The sequence below is a fragment of the Medicago truncatula genome, chromosome 1, assembly GCF_003473485.1.
Source record: "Medicago truncatula cultivar Jemalong A17 chromosome 1, MtrunA17r5.0-ANR, whole genome shotgun sequence".
NCBI classification, from domain to species: domain Eukaryota; kingdom Viridiplantae; phylum Streptophyta; class Magnoliopsida; order Fabales; family Fabaceae; genus Medicago; species Medicago truncatula.
Genome location: NC_053042.1, coordinates 17442621 through 17469060, shown reverse-complemented (window position 1 = coordinate 17469060; position 26440 = coordinate 17442621). Strand labels below are relative to the sequence as shown.

The window sequence follows — 26440 nt, the reverse complement described above, 5'->3', positions numbered from 1 at the left end:
TCACTAATATTGAATTATACTTTAACTATACATATGCAAATGAATTATACTTATTGCACTTGGTTACGTTACCAGTTATGCACACTTGCAGTCATTTTTAGCTGAAACAAAGTTGTCAAAAACACTTGAAATTTGCAGTTAGACTTGTATATGCACCTAGCATTAAATGATTTAAATCCACAAGTTATGATCACAAAAAGCTGTCTAAAAACCATTTATCTGATGAACATAAATTTAAAGTTCATCATCTTGTTCAATCACATGTTGGGCACCTTAATACAATCATTGAAGTTACTACTTGAGTTCTTTTCATGTGAGGAAGATGTAAAAAAATTGGAATTTGCTTATAATTTTATGGAGTATGGATCCTACAACCATAACAGGTACACATCCCTAGTTTATTCCTACTACACATGTGATTATATGCTATACATCGTATCTGTTGTTGATTTCACATTACAAATCTATTCAAATTCCATAAAAAGAATCATAATCCAACTCATCAAAGCTCAAATTCACTATGGAGGAAACTTTTACAGCATCTTTGTCCATGTGCCCAAAAATGGAAAAATAGCGATAAGCAATCGAACCAAGAGGGGCGTATCACTTTTTCTTTCTCTCCTACTCAACCTACCACCTTCCACATTCATCCTTTGTGACCCTTTCCTTGCTTGTGATCTCCTTGTTGTTGGCCTAGCTCGCTCCAAGTCATCCCATCCACCAAAACTTGGTGCATCTCGGCTGCCACTATCAACCGAACCGTTGTTCTCAACTACCCATGACTGCATCCCTGCCTTCCTCGTATTAGTTTTCTGGTTTTCTTCCGGCTCTTCCTCAACTCGGCTGTCATTTACATTTCGGCGTTTCCTCTTCATCCTATACTTGCGCTTTGGTTTGCTCTCGGTCCGTCCCCATAATTTCTCAAATGCCAGTGCAAGTGCTGACTGACCGAGAGGTATTGCTAATGCCATGAGGAAAGCTTTTGGGCCGGTAGAAAGCAACCATGACGCAAGGATGATGGGCAGCGTCCAACCATAGGATTTAAAAACCTGCACTGCGAAAATGAATTCAACACCTCACACCAACAAAAAATGTTCAATGCACATGTAGCAGCTTAATACATAAATTAAATGTTTTGTAGAGTATTCTGCCTCAATGCAATACATCAATGATGACATAAAGCATGATAAGTTATGCAAGTGACATGAACCTATGTAGTACTGACACAAACATTGGGCACAAGCCACAACACTGACACTAACACCGACACCAATAATAATTTGAGAAAATAACATAATTGAATGTAATCACTTGTATCGCTCTGTTGCATCAATGTCGGTGCTAGAATATATGAACTACCGAAGTAGAAAGTTATTTGGAAATATTTTGAGCATTCAATTCTTCTGATGACACACACACACACACAAACACACACACACACACACAAACTTTACAACCAGCATTGTTAAGGATGTTGAAACTAAAAGCAGCAGCAACTATGCAGTTCCTTATACTTTAATAAGAGAATACAAATAAAGGAAAATGAGGATGAAAACAAAATAACTTATATGCATATTTTGAGATAATGCCAAATTTCCAATTGCCAAAACCATCTTTGAGAGATTTAGAAACTCTTATAAAACAGTGCCCTCTCTATCTCTACATACTCTATGAAGGATTCAAGATTCAAAGGAAACAATGATTATTAGTATTATATGGCTCACAATATGAACTGTGATATGCCTGTAAAATAACAATAACAGAGCAGATTACAGTCCCCTGGTCCCCTCATATTGAGTTCCATTTTCCAAGATTCTAATGGAAAATGGTTGGATCCATTAACAAATCATCACTGATTTACATCTGAAGAAACATTTGTTATTTGTACCCACTTGTTTGTTAAAAGGTATCGAAAGGGAGTTTTGGAGGGCTTCGCCAAATTCTCCAAACCATTTTTCTCTTTTCATAATACTCTCAAAACAAACAAAAAAAAGCATCAATCACAAGCAATCTTCTCTCTCCCCATCCCCTTTAAAAATTCTCTCCAAACAAGGTGAGAAAATACCCTCCCTTTCCATTTCCCTCTCCTCTCCCCAAAGCTCTTCCGTTTCATCCCCTCCTAATTCCCAAACAAAACTTAACTTCAAGGTTTCATTTATGTACTATGACTGCACTAGAAACCAATTGATCAGGATGTATTAACTTCCAGAACAGAATAAGTTGGCCAGAATTTACCATATATACTAAATCTCAAAGCACTTATATGGCCACCTTGAAATTTGAGAACGGTCACCAAACTGAATTCTGTAAGTAAATAGCTAAATCTGATACTAGCTAAAAGAGCCATAAATCTAAGATGATGCTGACTAGGATGCATGGCTTTTGCTTGACCTTTCTAGATATAACAAAGAACCGAGTTAAAATCAGTTGTCTTCCAATTTTTTGCGCACCATTTTGCTCATAATTAGACAGATAAATATACTTATCATAACAAACTTGTCTATTAAGCTGTAGAAGGATATTTGAAAATATTACATGAATAGATGTGGGGAATAGATTCTTCCTGTAGCACACTAAGCATTCCCCATTCCATTGGTTTCAGGTTTGGAAGTTTACAGAAACCAAAGAATATCATCGCTATATTCACTAATATAAAGAAAGCTTTGATTTATGATCCTTAGAATATTAACACTTAATTTTCATCATGCAATACCTCCCTTATTATTCACTTGCATTAGTAGAAAAATAATGTTAGGATATAGGATAATAGCTAATTAGTGTAGTTAAAGTAGTTAAGAGTTCTTGTTCAAAAAAAAAAAAAAAGTAGTTAAGAGTTGTTATAGAAGCTAGTTAATTAGTTGGTCGAGGTTGTAATAGGGCTTTTCGTAAAAATAGGAGATTACAATGTTAGAGTTGATTATTGTGAAGGGGAAACCCTTGGAGCCGGAGAGATTTCTCTCCTATTCTTTCCTATCTCTTAAGTGTTTTTTCTTTCGAATCCAATTTTTGGGTTCCTAACAAAAGATATCTTATATAAATCTTTAACAAACGCTATGGTTCAATAAGACATTTAGGTTAAGACATTAAAACTATATATATTTATATGTCTGTCATTCCCCCCTCCTCTTCAGCCATTCCAATCCAAATTTTAGTTATATGGTGTTCCATGTTAATGTTTCTTTCATAAGCAATTGAGTAAGTTGTTTTAAACTAATTCACAAACTCTTCCAAATAGCTTATTGTTATAAGTTGTTTTCAACCTATGCAGTTTATCCTCATTTTCTCTTTCGATTATAGATATAATCAAAGAGAAAATGGAGGGATGCAACACAGACACAAACTCTTACACACTAAAAACTAATAGAATAAACACTTAATTAAGTTGTATATCCAAACACTAACTAGCATCTCTACTTTTCCTCCCACTTTAGCACTATCATTTCAGAGGAAACTAAAACAAAAAAAAATCCAATTCCCTCAAGAACTTTTTCACATCTTCCACCTAAAAACAAAAGCTCTAAAACTATTAAATAAATATATTTCTTAAAAAAAAAAACTAAAAATGGTTTACCTTGAGAATCCACAAACTATCTAAAGCATCTTCCAAAATTCCACTATTTCCTTCTTCTTCAGTTTCTTCTGTATACTCATCAGACCACCACCTTCTCTTCTTCCCAAATTCATCATCATCGTATTCCTCTTCTTCATCTTCTTCTTGAGACGTTGTTCTGGCATTGTTGAAGTTGAAGTTTGGAGGTCGAAAAGTTTCATCGTTGGAATTCCAACGTGGGAAGTTGTTGGAGGAGAAAGATATGCGAGAATGAGAAATGGGTTTTGTGGAAAAGGGTCGCCATGGATGAGGAGAATAGAGAGGTTGAGGTGGTCGAGGAAGGTGACCAAGGAATGTGGTGCCTTGGCAGTAGTGGTGATGATGATGAGTTTCCATCTATCACACATACTCATCTTCATTATCTCTATTCTATCCAATTAATTAATTTTATAAAATGTAATATAAAAAATATCTTTCTAAGAGAGAAAATTTTATGGATTACTATTAGCAAAAATAAAATAAAAAGAAGTTGTATTTGATTTATATATATATATATATATATATATATATATATATATATATATATAAACCATTATTTATACTTACATAGCAGACAAACGGGCAACAATCTGCGCCGTTAGACTTTTTTAGATGGCAAAACCAATCATCATGAACACAACATTTATGTTTACTTAGTTCAACAAAACATATTTACCTACTTTAAATAATTTTTAAAAAAAATTAGAAGAAGTAAGTTACTCAAAAGATTTTGGGTTATCACTTTCAGGACAAAAAAATTTCATCAATAAATAAATTAGAAGAAGTAAGTGACTTAAAAGATTTTAGATGATGTGGACTGCTTGTTTCTAAATTGTGAATTTTTTTGGCACAATTTGGTTTCATATTTACAAGTTTTAAATATGCCTTTAGTCCTTGCACTTTCATCAGATTTTGACATTGGTCCCTACACTTTTTTTTTGTTTGGAATTGGTCTCTGCACTTTGTAAAAATATTGGTATTGGTCCCTCTATTAACTTTCTGTTAAAAAAAAAACACAAAACTATTAGTATTGGTCCATGCACTTTGTAAAAATATTGGTATTGGTCCCTGCACTTTGTAAAAATATTGATATTGGTGCCATGTGGCGTGAAATGATTGGCTACGTGGCACTCCGTTGGTTTTATGTTTTTTTTTTTTAACAGAAAGTTAACAGAGAGATTAATACCAATATTTTTACAAAGTGCAGGGACCAATGCCAAACAAAAAAAAGTGCAGGGACCAATGCCAAAATATGATGAAAGTGCAAGGACCAATGACACATTTAAACCTATTTATAATTGATTAAACTTTATCAAGATTCATCCAAAACATGTTTTTGATCATTTAATTCAATTCGGATCTTTGAATGGTTTTTCTAAAATTATTTGCTCGGTTCTTTATCTGATTTGGTTGTCATTTGTTTGTGTCATTTGGTGAGAAAGCATTTTTGAGCAAAAGGGTTATTCATCATTTTCTTGAAAAAAATATATTTAGCTTCAATCCTTTCGGTATATGAAAGTGAATCACGTTAATTTTGCTTTCAACTATCATAGATGGTGGTTTAATCTCATTATGTATTTTGGAGTTGCTTTCTAGTGAGCTGGTTTTTCTTTTCTCTTTTATCCTTCTTTTTTTTTTTGGGGACTTTTGATGCAACACTAATTGCTTCATTTAAACTCTTTCAAAAAAAAATAAAATGGAAAGAGAAATAAAATAAACAATAAGTTTGCTGCAAATGACTTAGAAATTACATTATATCCTAAGTAAATTACTTGAATTATGAATTTGACTCTTTCTTTTATAAGTATGAACTCGACCACTTGCGCTAAAATTCAATGGTTCTTACAGTGCATTAGTCGATACATGGTGTGAGTGTTGTAAATTTTAGAGTATCGAGCAAGGGGTGTATGTAGGTTTAGCACTTTAGTTGCTTCTCCAATGACGAGAGGCAGATGAGAATTTGGGTTGTATTGGAGTTGCCTCCTACATAGTCTATGCATAGGGCTCATCAACTCCATATCGGACTTAGCTTAATGAGTTGGATCTGCTTGTTTGATTAACCTCTCACGCCGCTAAGTTTGCAAACCCTGTGCCTTGACGACTCTTGTCAAATCAGGCGTGACGTGGATAAGAGTTATCCAGACGAGGGTGTTGATTGAGTCTTATGGGTGAGAGTGTGATGCTCGGCCATGCACCAGTTTACTAGGATATCAATGTTTTAAGAAAATTCTCAATTTAATGGTAACCATGCATAGTCTATTTACATTTATCTAGGAATCTTCTTGTCTATACAACACACACTTTCATTGTTCAAATATCAAAAGTTAAACCATTTAAAAATTGGAAAAACTCCGATAAACTTAATTCGCCCAATTGAAATTTGTGAGATAAAAATAATGTAATCATGATCGGGCTAAAAGTGTTATTAAATGGTAGCATAAGTGGGAGTGCTTGTGAAGAGGGTTAGACGCGCGCCAGCGACAAGCAACACACTCCCACTGCTGCTATCATTTAACAGCAATTTTATTAAATGGTGAAGAGGATTAGACACATTCTTCTTGCTGATTGGTGGGTCCGTATCCAGCATATTTTTCGTGAGACTAATAAAGTTGCAGATCGTTTGGAGCTTTTTTTTTCTTCCTAAAGTAACACAAGAGTTTCTTCTATTCTCAAGTTGATTTCGTTGTAGTTTTGTTTCGCCTTTGTCTCGATTAACTTTAAAAAGAAGTGTTATTAAATCTAAACAATAGATTAGATGAACGTTTAAAGTAGGGTAAAACAAAGCAAACACAATATTAGTAAAATGCTTAAGGTCCTTATTAGTAAGGTCATTTTATGTGAACTCTGCCTATGATTGTATAAAGATTCTGGTTAATTATAACTATTGTTCTGCATGCTCATCACAGTTTCTAATAAGATAATCTAAGCATAACCCGTTAATCATCCAAATGCACAAAAAACTAATTATAGATGGAGAATTTGATATATGTGAAAGTAAAAAGTTGGGTTAAGGCTTGAAAGTATGAGATATTCCTATCATGTTGATATTTGTCATTTCACTAGGATATGAAACTTTACACCTTGAGGTGCTTAATACTTCATAGCAAATGTTGCATAGAGTAGAATATGCAATTCAATGTATGATTTTCATTGAGACAAGAATGAAAGAAGCAATATAACATAGCCAATGTTAGCACTAGCTAAAATTTTAATGCAACAAAATATCATTTGGGTCAGTGTATCTTATGAAAATGGGAGGAAATAATTAATACACCACAAGGTGAAGCAAGTGCATCATGGGGTACATGGCCATCCCCTTCTCATTTCTTTGGCACCATTGTTGAACATCTATGAGCTTTTTTCGAGTTTCTATCGGCCTTATGAACGTTTTCCTTGAGCCAAGCTTACGCGCAATGTTCGTCCTTCTAGTTCCTGATCAAGTTCACAAATCACAAAGAAACAATAAGCAAAATCACAACTCCTTCTTTGCAAACACAAATATATAATCAAAGATTAATATCACAATCGCACTACTATTCTTGATGACATAGAATTGCGGTAAAATGTTGCTAATACAGCCTAAATCGCTGTCACATTGTTGTCACAACGACAAAAAATTATTTTTATTCACAAATGTATAACCAAAGTTTTAAATCACAATCGCAGTAGCGTCACTATCTTTGATATTACAGAGAATTATAGTCAAATACTACAGATGCAACCTTAATTCGCTGTCACATCATGGTCACGAAGACATAAAAAAATTGTTGTCTGCTTAAATAGCAGCTGCGGACCTTTTACTTGAAAAACATTGTGCATAAAAGATTGAATAGATGACAAATAACATACCACATTATCCATGATTGCAAGGGCGGTATCCATTTCTGATTTAGTGGCATAGGAAACAAAGCCATAGCCACGAGACTTTCCGGTTTCGCCATCAAATAACACCCTAGCTCCAACAACAGTTCCATGTTCTTGAAAGGCTTGTGTAAGACTCTCAGAAGTTACTGTCCAAGCCAAGTTCCCAACAAAAAGCTTGTACTCAGTTTCAGGATACAATGGTTCTTTTGGTTTAGGTTTGTCAGAGAAATTCACCCGCAAGGTTCGCCCCATGAACTCCTGAGAAGTTGTTCATTTACAAATGTTAGCATGCAAAAATATTGAAGCATTACATAGAAATTGATCATAGAGAGTGATTCTTACTTTCCCGTCAAGATTTTGAATTACTGCGTTACAATCTTCAACACAACTCATTGTCACAAATGCAAAGCCTCTACTTTTTCCGGTGTCTCTGTCATAAAGAACCTAAAGACATATACAAATCATTAACATTACTGTAATTCAAGGAATGAAACATAAACATGGATAAACCATATCAGACAATACAAGTTTGAGGGATGTATCTGAAAAATAATGGCAGAAAATTTGGTTTTTATCTTTTTTTCTTTCTTTTTAATATATTAATTTGCAAAGTCTATCCATAACTAAGTTTTATAGTTTAATATGTGTAACAATTTAATTTCTCTTTTTCTCGCACATTTCTTTTCTGTAAACATAAGATGTAATCTTCAGTACAAGAATCTCTCAATAGATTATAAATTTAGTTGGATTATTGCATTTATCACTTACGATAAGTTAATTTAATGAATTGTAAATTCAGGAATCTGAAGCCCCTTTCACAGTTTAAGTTACAATAATGAGTTATTTGGGACAAAAACTGATAAACATGCAACTGATAATGATGATGACGAAAATTAACAGGTCTTAATGTTAAGATCTGCTTCAAAAATTATTTCAGACTCTGATCGACCGAAATCAAACTAGAGACGAGACAAACTCTATTTCACTTACTTATCTTGAAGAATATTAAAATAAATTAAAAGCAGCTTATAAGCATATCATAAACTAGTGAGTGTTTTCAAACAAATTACAGGTGAGTTTATACTATGGATAAGTCAAAATAAGTTTTACATAAACTCGTCTAAACGCCCTACTTGCATAGATTTTCAGAAAAAAATTCATTTCAATTAGCACAAATATGAAAGCTGCAGCTAGAAGTGCCTAAATCATCATATAGATAGTAACTACAAAGCTACATGACTTTTTCTGTTATTTGATCCAAAACTAATGGAATTACTTTAATCAACGAAATTTACAAATTCACTCCTATCCTAGCTACAGCAAACAATCTTCTAGTTATCTATAAAGCACCAACAAACATGACACACTAAGACTAAAACTAACACGTAGACACTGATGATAATTTTTGAAAATGAAATCGGTTAAATATTGCGACACCAACACATGTCGAACCCTAGACGCGCATTTAATCAGAAGTGTTGCTGCATAGCTAGTTGACCTAGTTCTTAATGTGAGTATTGAAAATAGTTAGATATGAAGTACCTCAATCAATTCTGCACTACCATACTCCTCAATTAGCCCTGCAAGTAGTGCACTATCAACACTATAAGGCAAATTACCAAAATAAAGCTTAGTCCTAGTGTCTACTTCAGCTACAGTTTCCCCTCCAATATTCTCCTTCTCTTCTACTACTTCTTCTTCTTCTTTTTCTTCCTCTTCCACTACAACTTTCTCTTCATCCTCAACAGCCACAACAGCCTCTTCCTGTGCAACAGCAACAGAAATTCTAGGAAACCATAGCTTGTGTGAAACAGTTGTACCAATGGACAAAGGTTCCACTGAGGATTGTGAGATCAAAGATACAAACATGCGGTTTGAAGATGTATCTAATGAGGAGTTTTTGGAACGTAGACATTTGACAGTGTTGATGGAAGATGAAAACAATGAGGCCATGCCTGCTGCAGTGGCCATGTTGTTGTGATGGTAGTGGTGAATGGTGTAAAACTAAGGTGCATAAGTTGGAGAGTTTTGTTTAATAAGTAAGAAAGATGTGATGAGAAGAAGATTTTATTGCTGAGGTGGCTAGATTGTGTCCACTGTCCTATGATATAGGTAGAATAGATACTATCAAGATAAGATGAGTTACGTTTCCAATTTGTTCAAAATTAGGTAGATTGTTATGTCACTAATATGTAACATTACATAAAATGTAATGTACTGATAATTTTTTTTTTTACTGAGGTTCTACTCTTCTTGTCATTAAAGAATCTATCATTTGTGCACTCTACTTGCGATAATCATATTCGAGGTATCGTCGGACATTAAATATACACATTGGCTCGCTATGTTGCAGACTCTCTTGGTGGTAGATATTCTATAGTATTAGATTCCTACTTTTCTTATACTTTGTTATCAACCTTTTAAAAACACAAGAATGAATCTCTTGGAAAATATTAGATTGTTTGAGTTGTATAATCCAATTCCAATCTTGTCACAAACACACACAAGTCCAAAGAAAAAACAAGTCCACTTTTTTTTTTTTTTACTTACAGTTAAAATAAGAGAACTATTTTAAGCCACACTTATTACTTGAAAACAGCATGCCTTGGAATTTACCAATCCGGAAGGAAAACATATATATCCATCCCCGCGCCCGGATGGATAAATTCGAATAAAACTCGGGTTAAACGAGTCTGGATGAAGGAATGCTAGAAGGAAAAGTTAAAACAAAACTCAGGTATTCCATTCTTTTTTGGAATTTCGTTCCCCTCTCAAAGCAGCACTTCGATGGTCAAGAAACGCAATGTAAATTCTACTCTACACGGCGTTTGAGCTTGGCTACCAGCCGTTATTTTTATCAAAACTAAATTCACTATAAATTGAGCTGTTACATTTCAGGTCATTTGCCTTAGGAGTACGAGGTTTAGCCATAAACATTAGCGCCAAAGGAACAGAAATAAGAGGTAATGTATAGAACTTTAGAATAAATGAAGGTATTGCACGGACATTTTATACACAAAAACAAAAGGCATTACACAGCAATAAAACCAACCAATTTATTTTCCGTGAAGTATCATAAGCTAAATAGCAACATGTCAATGCCAAGCCAAAATGATTTAAATCTGCCAGAAGTGAAAGGGTAAAGTAATATACCCATTTCCCTGGAATCCCTAAGACACCAGAAAGATTCTAAACCAGTTAAGCGCAAGAATGACGATTAATACTCTGTACATTACAGCCAACGATGTGATAATGTATTAATTCATCATCAAGAATAATGTGAGAAAACACTGTACAGAAAATCATACACCATTCACTTGATAAAGGAACAAATATATTTTTATGTACAGAAAACACTGTACATAAAAAACTATTACTACTTGACAATCATAGTAACCACATCTCAGAATAACAAGAACTACATACACCATAAACACTCTAAGGATGAAACTAGCTGTTGGTATACCAAAACAAGATGTGAAATTGGACAATGCAAACAGATATATTGGTTTCCAAGTTTCATACAGTTACAACTATGGAGCATGGATCTAATTAAATCACTTCAGGACCTTTCTGGCATGCCCTTTGATTAAAAAAATTAGCAATGCTGAGGAGTCGACATTGCAAACCACTAGTCTTTCGGTTAACACAAGCCTAACACTACAATGGGCAATCAAATCCAGAAGGCAAAAACCATTCATTCAGCCAAAAAATTCAAAACAATATATACCAAAGCCCCTTTGTATTCAACAGATATCTAATCAAGTCTTTGAAAACTTTGCTATCAAACTTTTAGCCTCAAAAACTAGCAGGGTTCACTAGACCAAATCCCTCTATATCAAAAACAATAATCCAAAAAACAGAGAAACCATCCATTCAACCAAATAATATCAAAACAACAAACACATCACAACAGCTGACACAGGGTTTTAAACAAAGCTCATAACAATTGCAGTCGCGCCAGAATCCTTAAAATCACTTAGAATTAAAGCCAAATGTGGCCAATGCTGGTTCAATCAGTGTAGGGTCGAGGTGTCAGCAACATAAAAAACTATTACAACTCCTAAATCGTCGTCGTGAACCTTCAACCCTATCAGACACAATAAAATTGAACCTTTAACTAAAACCCTAAACCCTATCAGACACAATAAAATCCCCAATCCTCATCATACTTTGAAACAAAAACAAAAACAACTCCAAAAATCTCATAAATTTAACAGAATCAACAAAAAAAAAAATCAATTTTTCTCCACATAACACAATATGACATAATCAAACAAACAATTAAAATTCAAACAAAATCATAAATCCATATATAAGTATCACAAATTCCAAATCTCAACACAATTTGAATATTCCAAAAAAACAAACAAAAACCCTAAAAACAACCACTAGGGTTTTAGCCAGCAAGAGGCGAAGGAGTTCCAAGAATATTGGCCTGTTGAGATTCAAGTTCATTGATCTGTTGTTCACGGTCCATGGCAACGATGAGAGGAACAACAAGTACAAGAAAACTGGTTCCGGCGATCCATGCTGCTTTGCCGGTGCTACGGAGAAGCTTTTTGGCGATGACGGTGGCATCGGAGGCGGCTTCTTTCGTGTTGCGGACGACAGGGTGGTTGCAAACCCTAGCGATTGCTGATGATTGCTTCTTCGCCATTTGAGAGTAGGAGATGAGTTGTAACTGTGAGATAGAAGGAAGAAAAATAGAGAGAAACACAGGTTGCTCTTTCCTCGAGACCAGAAAAAATGATTTAAAGGACCAACTTTAGGGCGAATATATATTTTTTTTTTTAAAGAACTTTAGGGCGAATATTTATTTTGTTTTATTTTTTGCTTAAATATTTAATATTGATGATTTAACTTATGTTTAATCCTCTAAAAAAACTTATGTAAGCTGGTAGTAGCTGCAAGAACAATATTATATAGGGGTTAAAGGAATATGTTGGCGCAAATGTCAGGATTTTCGGATGGTATTTTGCCTTTCCAGTACCTAGGTTGTCCCATCTTTCAAGGTAAGCCAAAGTGTATACATTTCCAACTGATTGTTGATCGCATCAAGGTGAAGCTTTCTACATGAAAAGGTGTCCTTCTGTCTATTATGGGTCGGGTTCAATTGGTGAAATCCATAGTGCACGGTAAGTTGGTTTACTCTTTCCATATTTACCGTTGGCTTGCTCGTTTGTTGCATATGCTGGATAGGTGGATTAAAAATTTTGTTTGGAGTGGTGATATTAATACTCGCAAAATTTGTACGGTTTCTTGGAACCAAGTTTGCCTTCTGTGGGATTCAGGTGGTTTTGATCTTAAGTCGACACGGTCTATCAATGCCTCGCTGCTTTTGCATTTGAGTTGGAACCTCTTTACTCAAGAATCTCAGTGCTCTAGCCTTTTTCAGCACCGATTTCTTTCTTTTGGTCTCCTGCGAAGCCGTTATTTCAAATCTTCTGTGTAGCCGGGTGTGAGGGAGTTTGTGTCGACGGTTTCTGAGAATTCAATCTGGATTATTGGTAACGGTGAAAAAATAAACCTTTGGTTGGATAATTGGATGGGAGTTCCTCTTGTATCTGTTCTCAATTCACCGCCTCATTTGTTTCCCCATCTTACCGCCAAGCTTCAAACTGTTATTATTAATGGTAGATGGCAGCTTCTTCCGTCTATTCTTGAGTATCCTTTGGTGGCGGACATCATTCTTAAAATTACGCTTCCTACCACTCCTTTGACGGATAGGCGTGTTTGGTTACATGCTCCGGACGGCAACCTCTCTGCTAAGTTGGCTTTCCAATTCTTTCATCCTTCTCCGGCCAAGCTTGATTGGGCTTCTATTATATGGCATCCTTCTCCAAACCACATGTTTTTTACCTTACGATTAGGATGACTTTTAGCCTCAAAACCTAACTAATCCGCGCTACCAACACCCATAGTCTTCATTGACATTTGATTGAAGAACACTGATGTGGCATTTTGTTTACAAGTGTTTGATTCTAATTGACAGTATTGAAATTGATTTAAAAAAGTGGGGAGTCCGGAGTAGAGTAATAAATTTGGTCTCATGTTCGATTCCCGCAAATACTAGCATATTAACATCAATTATTTCCAAAATAAAAATCTTATACAGGAGTTTGGTCATTGGACCTCCTAGCATTATAGTGTATCATAGGAACCAAAGTCCTATTAGCGCTTTGCAAGTGTCTAAATGTCAAAATATATCTAGAAGGCATGAAGAGAATGAGGAATCTAAAGGAAGGGTGATACAGTTCAATTTAGCAGGTGAATATGGTGAATGGGGCATGTGAAAATTGAGATATTATAAATTGAGTAGTGGCATAGTGGAAGCAAAGAGATGAAGCCAGCATTTTGAGATGAGTCAGGGGCTTGACAAGTTATTATAAATACAAATTGCAGCATAAGATGAAGCCAAAAACTTCTATAATGCATGAATGCAGCTTCTTCTTCTTTTTTTTTTTTAGCAGATAGACGAAATGACAAAACCATTATAAACTCACACACACAAGTGGAGGTACCGGGGTTCGAACCCCGCTCATGGCATCCGGCCTAACAATTTCGGCATTTTACCAGTTGAGCTAGGACTTCTGGATAATGCAGCTTCTTCTTTACTTGAACATTTCTCAATTCTACTAATGCCTGTGATATAGATCATCAAACAGACTCCACAAATAATCCCATTTTCACTATAAGTAATCCCTTCAATCTAACTTTCAATTGTTAACAAAAGTTCCTTGTTAAATTTGTTCAACATCAAACAATCTCCATTATACAATTGCAAGTTTTTCTGGACTTAATATACAAGCTCCATCATTTGTAAGAATTGATAAAGAAGCATTATGAACATAAATATTTACGGAAAAAGAGGTCTAAAGGTTTCACAATAACTATACACAATTACTAAAACAGTTAAATCATCTACGTATTCAATTATTAAAAAAATGACAATAACTGATGAACTCGCAAGCTAAATATTTCACACTGAAAAGCTAAATTACAAGGTGAGAGGATGATCCAAGATAATACAAACAAAAAATCAAAAGAGAGAAAAAAAAAAGATTGAATTCTTCTATCTACTTTCATTTCGTGGTTGCAAGTTAAAGCAAGTACACTTATCTTTCATAGCTTCACCCTCATTTCCATACTCCTTAAATCTGTACTCTTCCTGCTTAAATGTAGAAGGCACTTTTCCTTCACTGTAGCATTGGTTACACAAATTAAAATGAGATTTTATCTCCTTAAAGCGTGAACCGATAATAGGGTAGCGACAGACTGCGCACATGGTTTTGCCATGTCGGTTTCTATCTCCTGTTTCAAGCTTCACTAAGGTAGGCATAATACCAAAACCCCAATCTGGATCATCAAACATAACTAGAAACTCAGAGAAAGACACCATTGAAGTGTCTACATCTCCGCGAACCTCCATCAATTCGCTAACACCTTGGGAAGGAACATAAACAGCCCTTAACAACTTGATGTATCTGGTAGCATCAACTTTCTTTAAATTAGCACCGTCTTCGTTCATGGGACGCCACAACAGTGCATCAAAGGCGATCCTTTTACGTCTCTCTGGAGGACCACCACAAATGGGAGCAAGAATAGCAAAGAACATTCCAAGATCTAATCTGCCTGAACCATTTTCATCCAAAACAGAAAGAATCCTCTCATTTATGGCTTTCACAGCTCCTTGAAAAGTGTCTGGCTTCAGAAAACTAAGCAATTTGCGAAGAATTTCTTCCAAGTTTGGTTTCCGGATGGATTTTTCAGGCACTCCGGTACCAGAATACGACACCGGCACATCATGTTCGCTCATTTCCTTCTTCAAAAGCTCCACATTACAACGGCTCAACCTAGCAACCTTCTGAAGTGCTCTAATTTGCAGAGCACTGGCTAGTTCCTGTCTCACAGTAGTCTTATCACCAACTGTCTTAAACTTGGACGGTTCAACTATGACAAATGGCGATTCTTCTGGAGTATCACCATTGGGTTTGTTCTTCTTTTTCTGCAGCTGCTTCAAATGCGATATTGCGTCGTGCAACTCGACCCTATTTGTCATTTTCAGTGCTTCCTTCAAAGCTTTTTTGGCTTCTTCGTTCTCACCAGCTCCCAACAACGACACAGCCTTGTTCAACTGCGCCCGCCAATGATTTGGCCAAACAGCCAAAACTCTCGTATACATCTCAGAAGCCCTTTGGAACCTACCCAAGTCCATATACAATCCACCTAAATTATAAAGAGCGTCAATATGACCCGGTTTCAAATCAATAGCCTTCTGAAACACCTCAATCGCCCTCTCATCCTCACGCATAGCATGCAATGCCGAAGCCAGATCACAATGTGCATCAGCATAATCCGGTTTCATGAAAATAGCCTCTTCAAGCGCCTTAACAGCAGCCTTATATTCCCCTACGCCGAAAAGAGCACTACCCAACAGTTTCAAAGCTCTAAAATGCGTAGGACAAAGAATTGCAGCCTCCCTATAATACTCACAAGCACTCAAAACCATACCTTCACCTTCCAATGAAATACCAAGGTTAACATAAATCTGTGGCAACAAATAAGCCCATTGATTTCCACCAGCCTCAGCAGCTTCAAGTGCCAACAAAAACTCTTCCTTCGCTTCCTTATACCTTCCAAGAACATAATAACAATTACCAGCTCTAAAATGTGGCCTAACATCAACAGGTTGCAATTCACAAGCCCTCTTGAAACTAATCAAAGCTTCCTTAAACAATTGATGTTCATACAAAACTCTACCAATTGCCATATGTCCATCAAAAGCTTCTTCTCTTGATCTAGCATTATCAGCTCTAGTTCTCAAACCACCCACTTCCTTCACAAAAACAGCATAATCATGCCCTGATTCATCCCAAACCACTCTCTTATCCGAAATCTCAGTTGAAGGCCCCAATTCGCGAGACCAACCCGCATCAGAATAAGCATCAAAATTCTCACCTTTCACTTTCCCATCTTTAGCTTGCTTCAATTTCAACCTCTTTATCAAAATCTCTAAATCATCAACAATCTTCCACGTCTCATCGAACACAATCCCATGATTCGGCGACACTGCCCACGCAGCCGTCCGCTGCTTCTTCTGCGACTCAACCGCCATCCTCTCATCAACAATCGACGAAGAAGCCTCCGAATCCGGCGCCGGAGCCTTACCAGCCTCATCAACATTAAGATCAAGAGCAAGTGCATCAAAATCCCTATCAACATCACCAGCGCCATCATCATAAGTTCTCAAAAGACCCTCATAGGTCAAACCCCTCTCACCATCGATGAATTCAGCATAGGTTCGAAAAACCTCATCGAGAATTGCGTTGATTTGTTCGTCGCTGAATTTCACCCTAGGGTTTACAGCACCAACAAGCGACGCCATTTCTTCCCTATTCAAACCCCCATCATGATTCGCGTCGAATTGGGTGAAAATTCGTCGCACCTTCTCCGATCTAGTGCCTCTTGTCGCCATTTTCAACTTCAAAATCGAAACTTGATGATGGTAACTATGATGGGTCGGTTTGTGTTTTTGGAAGAAGAAAAAAAAAACCCTAATTTGATAAAATAGAAAGATTTGAAATTGAAACCCTAACAAATAATTTAGGGATCATTATAAATTCATAATTAGGATTTGGGCTTGGGAATTATCAAAAGAGACAAATTAAAAAAAAAAATTCTCAAAGATTTGAAAATGAAATTGAAATTGTAAGCATAATTTGTGATTAGAATCTTTGAAATGATTTGGGGTTAAGGTAGGGAATGAGGTTGAAATGAAAATTTGTTAATTGTTAGTTGTTGATGATGATGATGATGATGGGTGCATGTGGTGAAGATGATAGGATTCAATAATGGGGACCAGTTCAATTTTGCATAAGGTTATTTTATTTTATTTTTAATACTAAGATTTGAGATTAGAACCCTAAATTGATATAAGAAATTATTATTAGGAGTTGATTTGGGATTTGCAGGTTAGTTAAGTATTATTAGCTGGTAGTCGTTATTATCGTTTACAACCATGTGATTGTCAATCACAGCTAAGCTGGAAAGCAAAAGGTAAAGTAACTAAAGAAGAAAACATTCCATTGTCATTCTCTCTCTCTCTCTCTCTCTCTCTCTTAATTTAATGTTATGTAATTATATCAATTAGTTATTGTTTTTGCAAAATAAAGTTTAGTTATGAATTTTTCACTTATTTATTGGATGAATTTTTAGACATTAAACTACTTAATTAAAAAAAGTTTAATTGATCTTTTAAATCTTTTGTCCAAACTTCAAATTGATTTTCCTTCCTCTTTTAATTAAATAAACGATTTTCACATGTGTGTAGTCTTTTTTTTTGTATATTTTTGTAATTTTAAGATCTTAACTTAATTTTTGTCTCATGGACGTAGCTCAGTTGGTTGTACAATGCATTATTATATGTAGAAGTTGAGGTTCGAACCACTGACACCCCACTTATTCACGTTATAAGGTGAATTCTATCCATTAGGCTACCTGACTAAAAAAAAGATCTTAATTTGCTATTTATTTAAGGGTCATGTTAGCCGGTGCCCGATGAACTAATTAAGAAGTTAACTATAGTAATATTTGAATTAAATGCTTAAATAATGATCAAAAAGGATAATATTTGCATTTAAAGTTTAGTAATCAATGCATTAAATATTTTTTCTTTTGGCTTAAAATTTCTTCTTTTGGCTTTCTTAACCGGTGCCCCGGATGCGCACTCGTTAACATTACCCTTCATTTCATTCAAGTTGAAAGATTAGTTTTAGTTTATGAGCAGTGATTAAGGAAACTAAAAAAAGAAATTTTAAAGTAAAAATAACAATTTTTATGTTTTTTAGGAGTTAACAACACACATTTCAATGCAATACTTTCTACATTTGATTCCTTAATCAGTGCCTCAGGAACACCGGTTAACATTTCCCTTAGTTTATTAGTATTTCGACCATTTGAATATAGTCATATTTTAGAGTTTATATACTTTGATGTTTATCCTATTAACATCAGGGAAATGCTAATCGATGCCTCGAATACTGATCATTAAAAATATTAAAAAAAAATTATATAGTCGTTATTGCATTAAAAATTGTATAATGAATCTGTAAAAAATCAAAAAGTTTCATTTTTTAGTAATAATTTCCTTTTTTAGTATTCTTAACAAGTGTCCGGAGCACAAGTTAACATGACCCTTAAGATTAATATTGATGTTATGACTTTATTCACATATTAACTTTTTTAACAATTTAAATTTATGTTGTAAGATATATTCTATCAATTTAAACGAATAAATTTCATTTATTTTGTAAAAAAAAAATAATGTTGGACTACGAAAAGGTTAGAGCAAATAGCATAAAAAAATTGGGTAATGTTAACCGGTGCTCCCTAGTGCCTGGGGCACTGGTTAAGTAAGTCAAAAGAGGAAATTTTAAGTCAAAAGATGAAGCATTTAATGCATTGATTCTACAACTTCGAATGTAAATATTACTCTTATTAGGTCATTATTTAAGTATTTAATGCAAATATTACTATATTTAATTTCTTAACCAGTGTCTCGGAGCACCGGTTAGCATGACCCTTAAAAATTTAATTCAATTGATAGGAACGATTCGTAATATAGGTTCGAAGCTTAAATCCAGATAAAAACAAATAGCATTAAAAATCTTCACGTTAAATTGAACTCACAGCATTCATTTCCTTGTAGAACCAAACAAACTATCTCCGGCTACATTGATTGATATTTAATCTCGAAACTATTGATTGATAGATCTTTGATCGGAATCTGGTTTAATTAATACTATTGAATTTAAATATATTGCATATATTAATTATAGCTTGTTTTAGGCAATAAAATAATGCATATTTAAAATCTATTATTATATTACGATAAAATGGCAAAATATTGCCTCATAAGTTTAGCTCGTTTGATAGAGACAATGTCATATATGTAGGGGTCGGGGTTCGAACCCCAAACACCCTATTTCTTCACTTTAAAATATGTGAACTCTAGCCACTGGATTATTTGACAAAAAAAAAAAAAAGACAAAACCTTTGTCATGTGTGATTCTTTTATAACTTCATTTGCTAACATTTTCCTAATATCTTTTTTGGTAACATGTGGTTTTTTTATAAATATTTTTTATTAATGTTTTTTTTTTATATATTGAAACTAGCATTTAAACGGGTATTTCGTGCTTATGTATTCATTTTTTTAATGACACCAACATTATAATAAATATAATATATATAAATTTTATAGTTTTGAATGAAGCAAAAAACATAACATTCTTATAGACAAATTGGTTTAACGATGTAATTGAATGTAAAAAAGTCACCCAAAATCATATATATATATATATATATATATATATATATATATATATATATAAATTGGACTTTCATATTGTAACAGACCATACTTATATATTTTTCAATAACACCAACAACAAATATAATATAAATTATTTTTTTAGTTGGGGAGATATAATATAAATTATTATCTTTTTGAACGACATCAATAATAACAAAAAACCTATAGAAAAATTTGTTTAAGATATAATCAGAAGTGAAAAACCACCCCAAAATCATGTATTCTCTCTATATAGAAACTAGCGAATAGACGGACATTAATGTGTCTGTCTATTTTCTTTTCTACCGCATTTAATTGAATACATAAAGAGATATCAATTTTGACATATCCTATGATCAAATATTTTTGGTTAATAATTTTGAAAATTCTCTTTTAAAAACGTACAACTATTTTAATTCATGCACAAAGAACTAATGATAAGAGTTATGCAAAGTGGAAACAACAATTCATGTTTGAATGAGATATTCAACTATGAATTGTAATGCAATCAATCAAAAGTTAATACACTTTACAATGCACAAAACCTATGACTATTTCAAACCAAACCTAATGTTAAACCCAAAATCACTACACAAGAGATTAATAACTTTGATATATGAAAATGATTATTGACAAGTTAATATTTAAGATGTAATGTGATTGAATTGAATGTGTATTGATCTAAATCAATGATCTATTCAGATTAGGTTTATGCAAAATGATCAATCACAATCACGTGGTAACCAATCTAATCAATAAACATCATATATCAAAGTAAATTGTTGAAATTAAAAGGATAAGGGAAAGAAGAACATCAAATTTATAGATGTTTCCCCTTTTCGTCCTCAATAGGGGTACATCCTCTCTTCACAGAAGAAAACACCTCTTCACGTACTTCCACTATATTGTTTAGAATGTTTACAAGAGTAAGATTACAAATAATCCTACGATTCCTAATCTTATACGCTAATCAATCACACTAAGAATCCGATCTTCAAGTTCTCTTGAAATCAGACAATCCATAAGGTCTTCGAATCTCAAGCTTGCATGCAATCCTTTGATCTTCTACTATGAGAAACCTTCTTTTCTATGCTTTCGTTTCTTTGGAGGTGAAAAGTACCTACTTTTCCTTTAGATCCTTGATGCTCCACCAAGATCCTTAAAAGAAACCAAACTTACAGTTTTCCTACACCATCCCAACAATCTAGATCTCAAAAACCCTACAAGAGTTCTTGAAAAAAGTGTTTAATCTGAAGAAGTTTGTAGAAAGAGAGAGGTTGGAGACTTTAAAGTATTTTTGAAAATTGATTCTATGAATGAGAGAACGAGTGGTTAGAAGTATATACATGCAAGTGAGAAAGGAGTCAGTTGGGCTCAAGAAATAACTAAAAAACTGTGTTCCAATCGAATCAAGTAATACTTGAGTCGATTCAATAGTGCAAAAAGTACAACTTGGGTTGACATGAAGATTGAGTCGAAGGGCAGGAACAGTGAATCGATTCAAGGAATTTTAGAATTAAGATTGAATCAGATCATAACCTTATAAGCAAAGGTTTGAATCGATTCAAGGATTCTAGGAGTGAAATGATACGATTCAAGGAACCTTAATACGAATCAACAAACACAAGTTAGAAATCAGAAGGAATGTGTGAGTCAATTCAACTTCTGCAAATGAGACATAATCATAGACGATTTGAGATAGCGACGAACTAGGGTGCTTTCTTAATTTCAACTAAGCAATCAAACAAGAACAAAACATCAACTTAATAACCAGAGTTGAAATCCCATATTCCTCATTTATTCACTTTAAGATGTGAACTTCTAGTAACAATGCTGCTTGACAAAAAAGAAGACGAAATAAATATAAATATATAATATAGAAATATGGATATACTCGACGAGGGTTTTTTGATTACTTTTTTTATAAAGTATTATTTTATTTTTTATATTATACTTTTTATTATAAGTTTATACCAGTTATCAATGGTACAACGAGTTATAATTCTTTTTAACCTTGTATCTTGTGATTGTCTTAATTAGAGCTGTAAAAAAAGGTTTAACCCATTAGGACAATCCACCATACTTATATTTTATCACGAATTGGGTTGTAAAAAATTGTGAAAAAATGATCCCACCTTTTTGGATTAGGTTGGTTGACCATCAAACTTCGAGTCGATCCATTAAATATATAAAAAACAATTTTTTCTTTAGAAATAATTTTGAACTAACATCTTTTAAAAATAAATGGCTTAAACTTAAAAAAAAAAATCCCAAACCCCTCTTTTATTCTCTCATTGATCCTGTGTGTGTGTGACTCTTAATTTTTCTTTTTAGAGAGAGATAGAGAGAGAGAGAGTGTGAGAGAGAGAGAGAGGATAGTGATTCTGGGAGAGTGAGAGATGGAAGAAAAACACCTCATAAAAGTTATGGAAGCTAAATAATTAAGAACAACGAAGGTTTAAAGACAAAACAACTTGGGGGAACTCTTCCTTAAGTTCCAAACTCATATCAAGAAAACAAGGAAATATCTTGGTCCATGTGATCCACGCATGGCAAAGCCTGCATGACACATTCTCCTTGTTCAACCTAAGCATGATTCAATAATTTCATGAACTGTTCATCTGACTGAGGAATCAAGAGAAACCATTGGGGAATCACCACAATAGTGCTTAACTCTCTAGGAACTAACCTTAAATTCTTCTCCATAATCATTTTTCAAAAAGACAACTGCAGTTGGAGATACTTTTGTAATTACAATAGGTCCATACCATTTAGATTGAAGCTTTCTTGAAAAAAGTTTTAATCTGGAATTAAAAAGTAAAACTTTCTCTCCCACCTCGAGCTCTCTTTTCTGAATTATGGCATCATGCCACTTCTTAACCTTGGACTTGTAAATCTTTGTGTTTTCGTACACACACATAATTTTTTTTTGTTCTTTTTAAATATAATCCTACATATTAATTCTAATTATTTATTTGTTTTTCAGTTTTATCCATCATTAAATTTCAATTTAAATTATATTAAAGTCAACATAGGTTTTATCAAATTTAATAGATAATTCTTAATGAAGGTTGTAAGGAGTTGAGTCACCTGCAAGATCGTGTGTTCAATTGTCGTTGTTGATGTGAAGGCAGTTTCGGCAGTAGCTATGTAAACGCTCTTTTGCTTGAAGTCTTTCATGACCCTGGTGACCACCCGAAGCTCACCTAAACTTTTTGTAACCAATTTTTTAGTAGATAATTCATTTTTAAATCATAAATTGACAGATAATTTTTTTGATAATTATTTGATTAAAATTAAGTTATTTATTTTAATCATTTTTATATATAAAGAAATTTTTTTTTCCTTATATTTTCCCATTCTATTCATTCTAAATACACACGCTTGATTATTATTTCAGCTTACACAACTAGAATTGATTTATTTTATATTTTAGATAGATGTTAATAATTCATTTAATAAATTGTGGATTATAACATGAGTATTTTTTATTTTTTATTTCAGAACTCTTGATATATAAATTTTTAATGACTATTGTACGATAACTCAAATAGTAGTATTTTTTTTTGTTTAGTAGCCTAGTGGTTAGAGCTCACACAATTAATTGTGGAGAAGTGGGGTGTCCGGGATTCAAACTCAGACCCCTCTTAAATTATGCAATGTCCCTATCAACTGAGTTAAGTTCACGAGGACTGGTAGTATTTCTTCTTAAAAAAATAACTCAAATAGTAATATTATATGTATAACCGAACAACGCCGGAAAAATATGCTAATTTGATTTAAACTTCAGAACCAAAATATATTTGATTTTAAAATATAAATTATACTATTCAGAAAAATATATATTATACAAACTTGAAATAAAGATTTGATTTTTTTTTAGTATCAGAACAAAAAATATTTAATTTTCGTATCTTTAAGGAAATCTTTTGGGTCAGTGTAAATTGAGATATCTCTATCTCTATATATATTACATACTGTTACTTCTAAAGATCACAGTATAGATTTTCCATGAATATAATCTTCTTCAAGCTTATCGACTTTACGATTCCAAAATTTCTTATTTTGTAACAATGGCTCTCAACTCTTCTTCCGATAAGGTTATCACACCCACAGATGATGAACTTCTACAACAATTCCTCTACAACAAAATTCATAACAAACCTTTGCCCAATCATATCACCATTCTTGAACACGATTTGTTCGGCACTGCAAAGAATCCATGGGAGATTTGGGAAGAGTTCGGAACTTCCAACTCAAATCGTGGAAAAGACTTATACTTCTTTACAACCTTAAAGAAGAAATCTGCAACTAGCTCGCGCGTAGTTCGCACTATTGGACTTGGTAGATGGGAAGGTGAAGATTCTGGAAAAAATATATTCGCCAAAGACAAGAACCAAATCCTTGGCATGAAAAAACGTTTTCGTTTTGAGAAGAGTGACACTTCTCAAGATGGTGGATGGATTTTGCATGAATATAGCCTCCACAATTCTTTGATAAGCAATCCTTTGGTAAGCCCTAGGTTCCAATATCTATAGCGTTTGATTCTTAGCCCTAGTTATTTGGTGCATTATTTGATTTTTTTTATCTTGTTTTTTGCAGGACAATAATTATGTTCTATGCAGATTTAGAAAGAATTGCACTCACTTACCTGTAAGCAAAAATATCGTTGCACAAGATAAACCAAGAAAGATAGTCGTTCCTGAACCTGCGGCAATCACCATACCTGTAAGTTACCAAAAGATTTGATGGTTTTATTCCTATACTGTATTATTATTGTTTTTCTCGTTTGGTTTTAGTTGATTCTTTATGATATTGATATTGTTGTCTTTCCGGTAAAAAATTAGATTTTATCTTCTTTCTAACTTCTGTCCATCCCAAAGGATATACTTTTTGGTGTAACTAAAAACAGTGCTAGGGTTTCCTTAAAAAGAAAAACAGTGCTAGGGTTTCCTTCAAAAATAAAACAGTGCTAGGGTTTCCTTCAAAAATAAAACAGTGCTAGGGTTTCTTTGGAAAATTGTCACATAAGCTTTGATTGATTTGATCGTAAACGAAATCAATTTCCTGTTTAAATGATTTGAATTCAAGTACTTTTTTTAAGGGAATTATCTAACCACTTAACATTCTTTGTCATTCTGGATTTGTAGGGTAAGAGAAAATATATAATTTATGAAGAACCAACAAAAGAATCAAATGGTACTGTGGTTAATACAAAGTCTCATCGTAAGGAAAAAGAAAAATATGTGGAATGGACAAAAGAGAACTTTGTTCTTGCACTCGAAGCACCCACCAAATCTGTAAGTGCTACATATATTTACATTTGTTAATTATTGTTTACACATATCTTATTTTATTGTTTTTTTTTAAGTATTATTATTATTATTATTATTATTTATTAACAATTGATGTTCTGCGAGCATAGCTCAGTTGGTTGGTAGGACAATGCATTATTATATGCAGGGGCCGGGGTTCGAACCCCAGACGCCCCACTTATTCACCTTACTAGATGAATTCTAACAACTAGGCTACCTGACAAAAAAAACTCTATCTGACTATAATGCAATGATTTATATAAATTACTGCTCCTTAGGTCACTTCTATGCAAATCACTTCATATTTTAATTGTGTTAATAATTCAATCCCTTATTATTGTGCTCTTTCATTTTCATATTGTAGGAGAACAATAACGTTTGGTTGAAGGAAAATATTGACCAAAATCCAAATAATCAACTAAACAATGGGAAAAACAAGATTGAAGATGATGGTGATGTCAATACAAGCAAAGAAGAAGATGGTGATGCTATTATGTCTTGGCCTGAGTTGTTTTCGTTGCAGCTGAGAGAGATGAATGAAGGATGCTTGATCGAAGAGGAAGATGTTCCAATGATTTCCAATCAGTTTTATAAGGACTTATTGTCGGAAAATATTAATATAAATTAAATAGTAGCAAATATTGCTAATTAGCCTCTAGTAGTTTATGGTAGATAGGAGGACAAGTTATTTGTATTTGTTATGTTCATTTATTTTCCTCTGGTTGTGAACAATAGTCTAAATTGCTAAAAAAGGCAACTATTCTTTCTGTGAAAAATTCCTATATATACAAATTGAGAGTTTCACAAACTGCATATCAACCAATTAATCCATATCCTGCAATAGGGTAGAGCATTTTTTACCTTTGCTTAAAAATTAGGCTATCACTAAGCGAATTTATAATTAGAGATGACTCCGGTCTCAAGCACAAATAAATCGCTTGTATTGACATCATTGTAGTCAAAATCCTGATTTAAATCCTAAAATCCAGGATTTTGCAATTTTCTCCACCTTCAACGACTCAGATCCATAGTAGAATTTTAAAATAAGTAAAATCCATCGATTTTGATTGCGATTTTACGATTTCATACAAAATCGCAAGATTTTAAAGGGTTTTGAAGAATTTTGTCGATTTTTGTTAGTCATTTATGTATAAGTATTTTGTGGACTTTAAATTGAGTCATATATGACTATATATAATTTATAGCATATTTAGCATTATTTTTGTTTTGGTAAAATCCATCCATTTTGATTGCAATTTTACAATTTCTTGTATCGATTCTACAAAAGTAGTTGAGTAAAATCCTTCGATTTTGATT

At 33.6% G+C, this 26440-nt stretch overlaps 5 protein-coding genes across 5 annotated transcripts; 1 reads left to right on the top strand and 4 right to left on the bottom strand.

Moving 5' to 3' along the window:
• Window positions 1-201: 201 nt before the first annotated feature.
• On the bottom strand, window positions 202-3962 carry LOC11424294 (uncharacterized). Its single transcript, XM_003590127.4, has 2 exons — window positions 3572-3962; window positions 202-1049 (listed from the first exon to the last, which is right to left on the bottom strand). Exons 1-2 carry the CDS (start codon window positions 3944-3946, stop codon window positions 534-536), a joined length of 891 nt encoding a protein of 296 aa, XP_003590175.2. The 5' UTR covers window positions 3947-3962; the 3' UTR covers window positions 202-533.
• Window positions 3963-6686: 2724 nt separating this feature from the next.
• LOC11434981 (28 kDa ribonucleoprotein, chloroplastic) lies at window positions 6687-9493 on the bottom strand. The gene is made up of 4 exons (XM_003590126.4): window positions 8996-9493; window positions 7796-7897; window positions 7439-7711; window positions 6687-7021 (listed from the first exon to the last, which is right to left on the bottom strand). Exons 1-4 carry the CDS (start codon window positions 9422-9424, stop codon window positions 6968-6970), a joined length of 858 nt encoding a protein of 285 aa, XP_003590174.2. The 5' UTR covers window positions 9425-9493; the 3' UTR covers window positions 6687-6967.
• Window positions 9494-11685: 2192 nt separating this feature from the next.
• On the bottom strand, window positions 11686-12217 carry LOC25483031 (mitochondrial import receptor subunit TOM9-2). The gene has a single exon (XM_013611673.3). The coding sequence runs from the start codon at window positions 12111-12113 to the stop codon at window positions 11853-11855; it is 261 nt and encodes an 86-aa protein (XP_013467127.1). The 5' UTR covers window positions 12114-12217; the 3' UTR covers window positions 11686-11852.
• Window positions 12218-14335: 2118 nt separating this feature from the next.
• On the bottom strand, window positions 14336-17425 carry LOC11434980 (uncharacterized TPR repeat-containing protein At1g05150). The gene has a single exon (XM_003590125.4). It carries the CDS (start codon window positions 16929-16931, stop codon window positions 14529-14531), a length of 2403 nt encoding a protein of 800 aa, XP_003590173.2. The 5' UTR covers window positions 16932-17425; the 3' UTR covers window positions 14336-14528.
• A 6456-nt stretch (window positions 17426-23881) lies between these two features.
• LOC11421210 (NAC domain-containing protein 30) lies at window positions 23882-25751 on the top strand. Its single transcript, XM_003590124.1, has 4 exons — window positions 23882-24319; window positions 24411-24536; window positions 24959-25108; window positions 25488-25751. The coding sequence occupies exons 1-4, from the start codon at window positions 23882-23884 to the stop codon at window positions 25749-25751; spliced, it is 978 nt and encodes a 325-aa protein (XP_003590172.1).
• The last annotated feature ends 689 nt before the right edge of the window (window positions 25752-26440 follow it).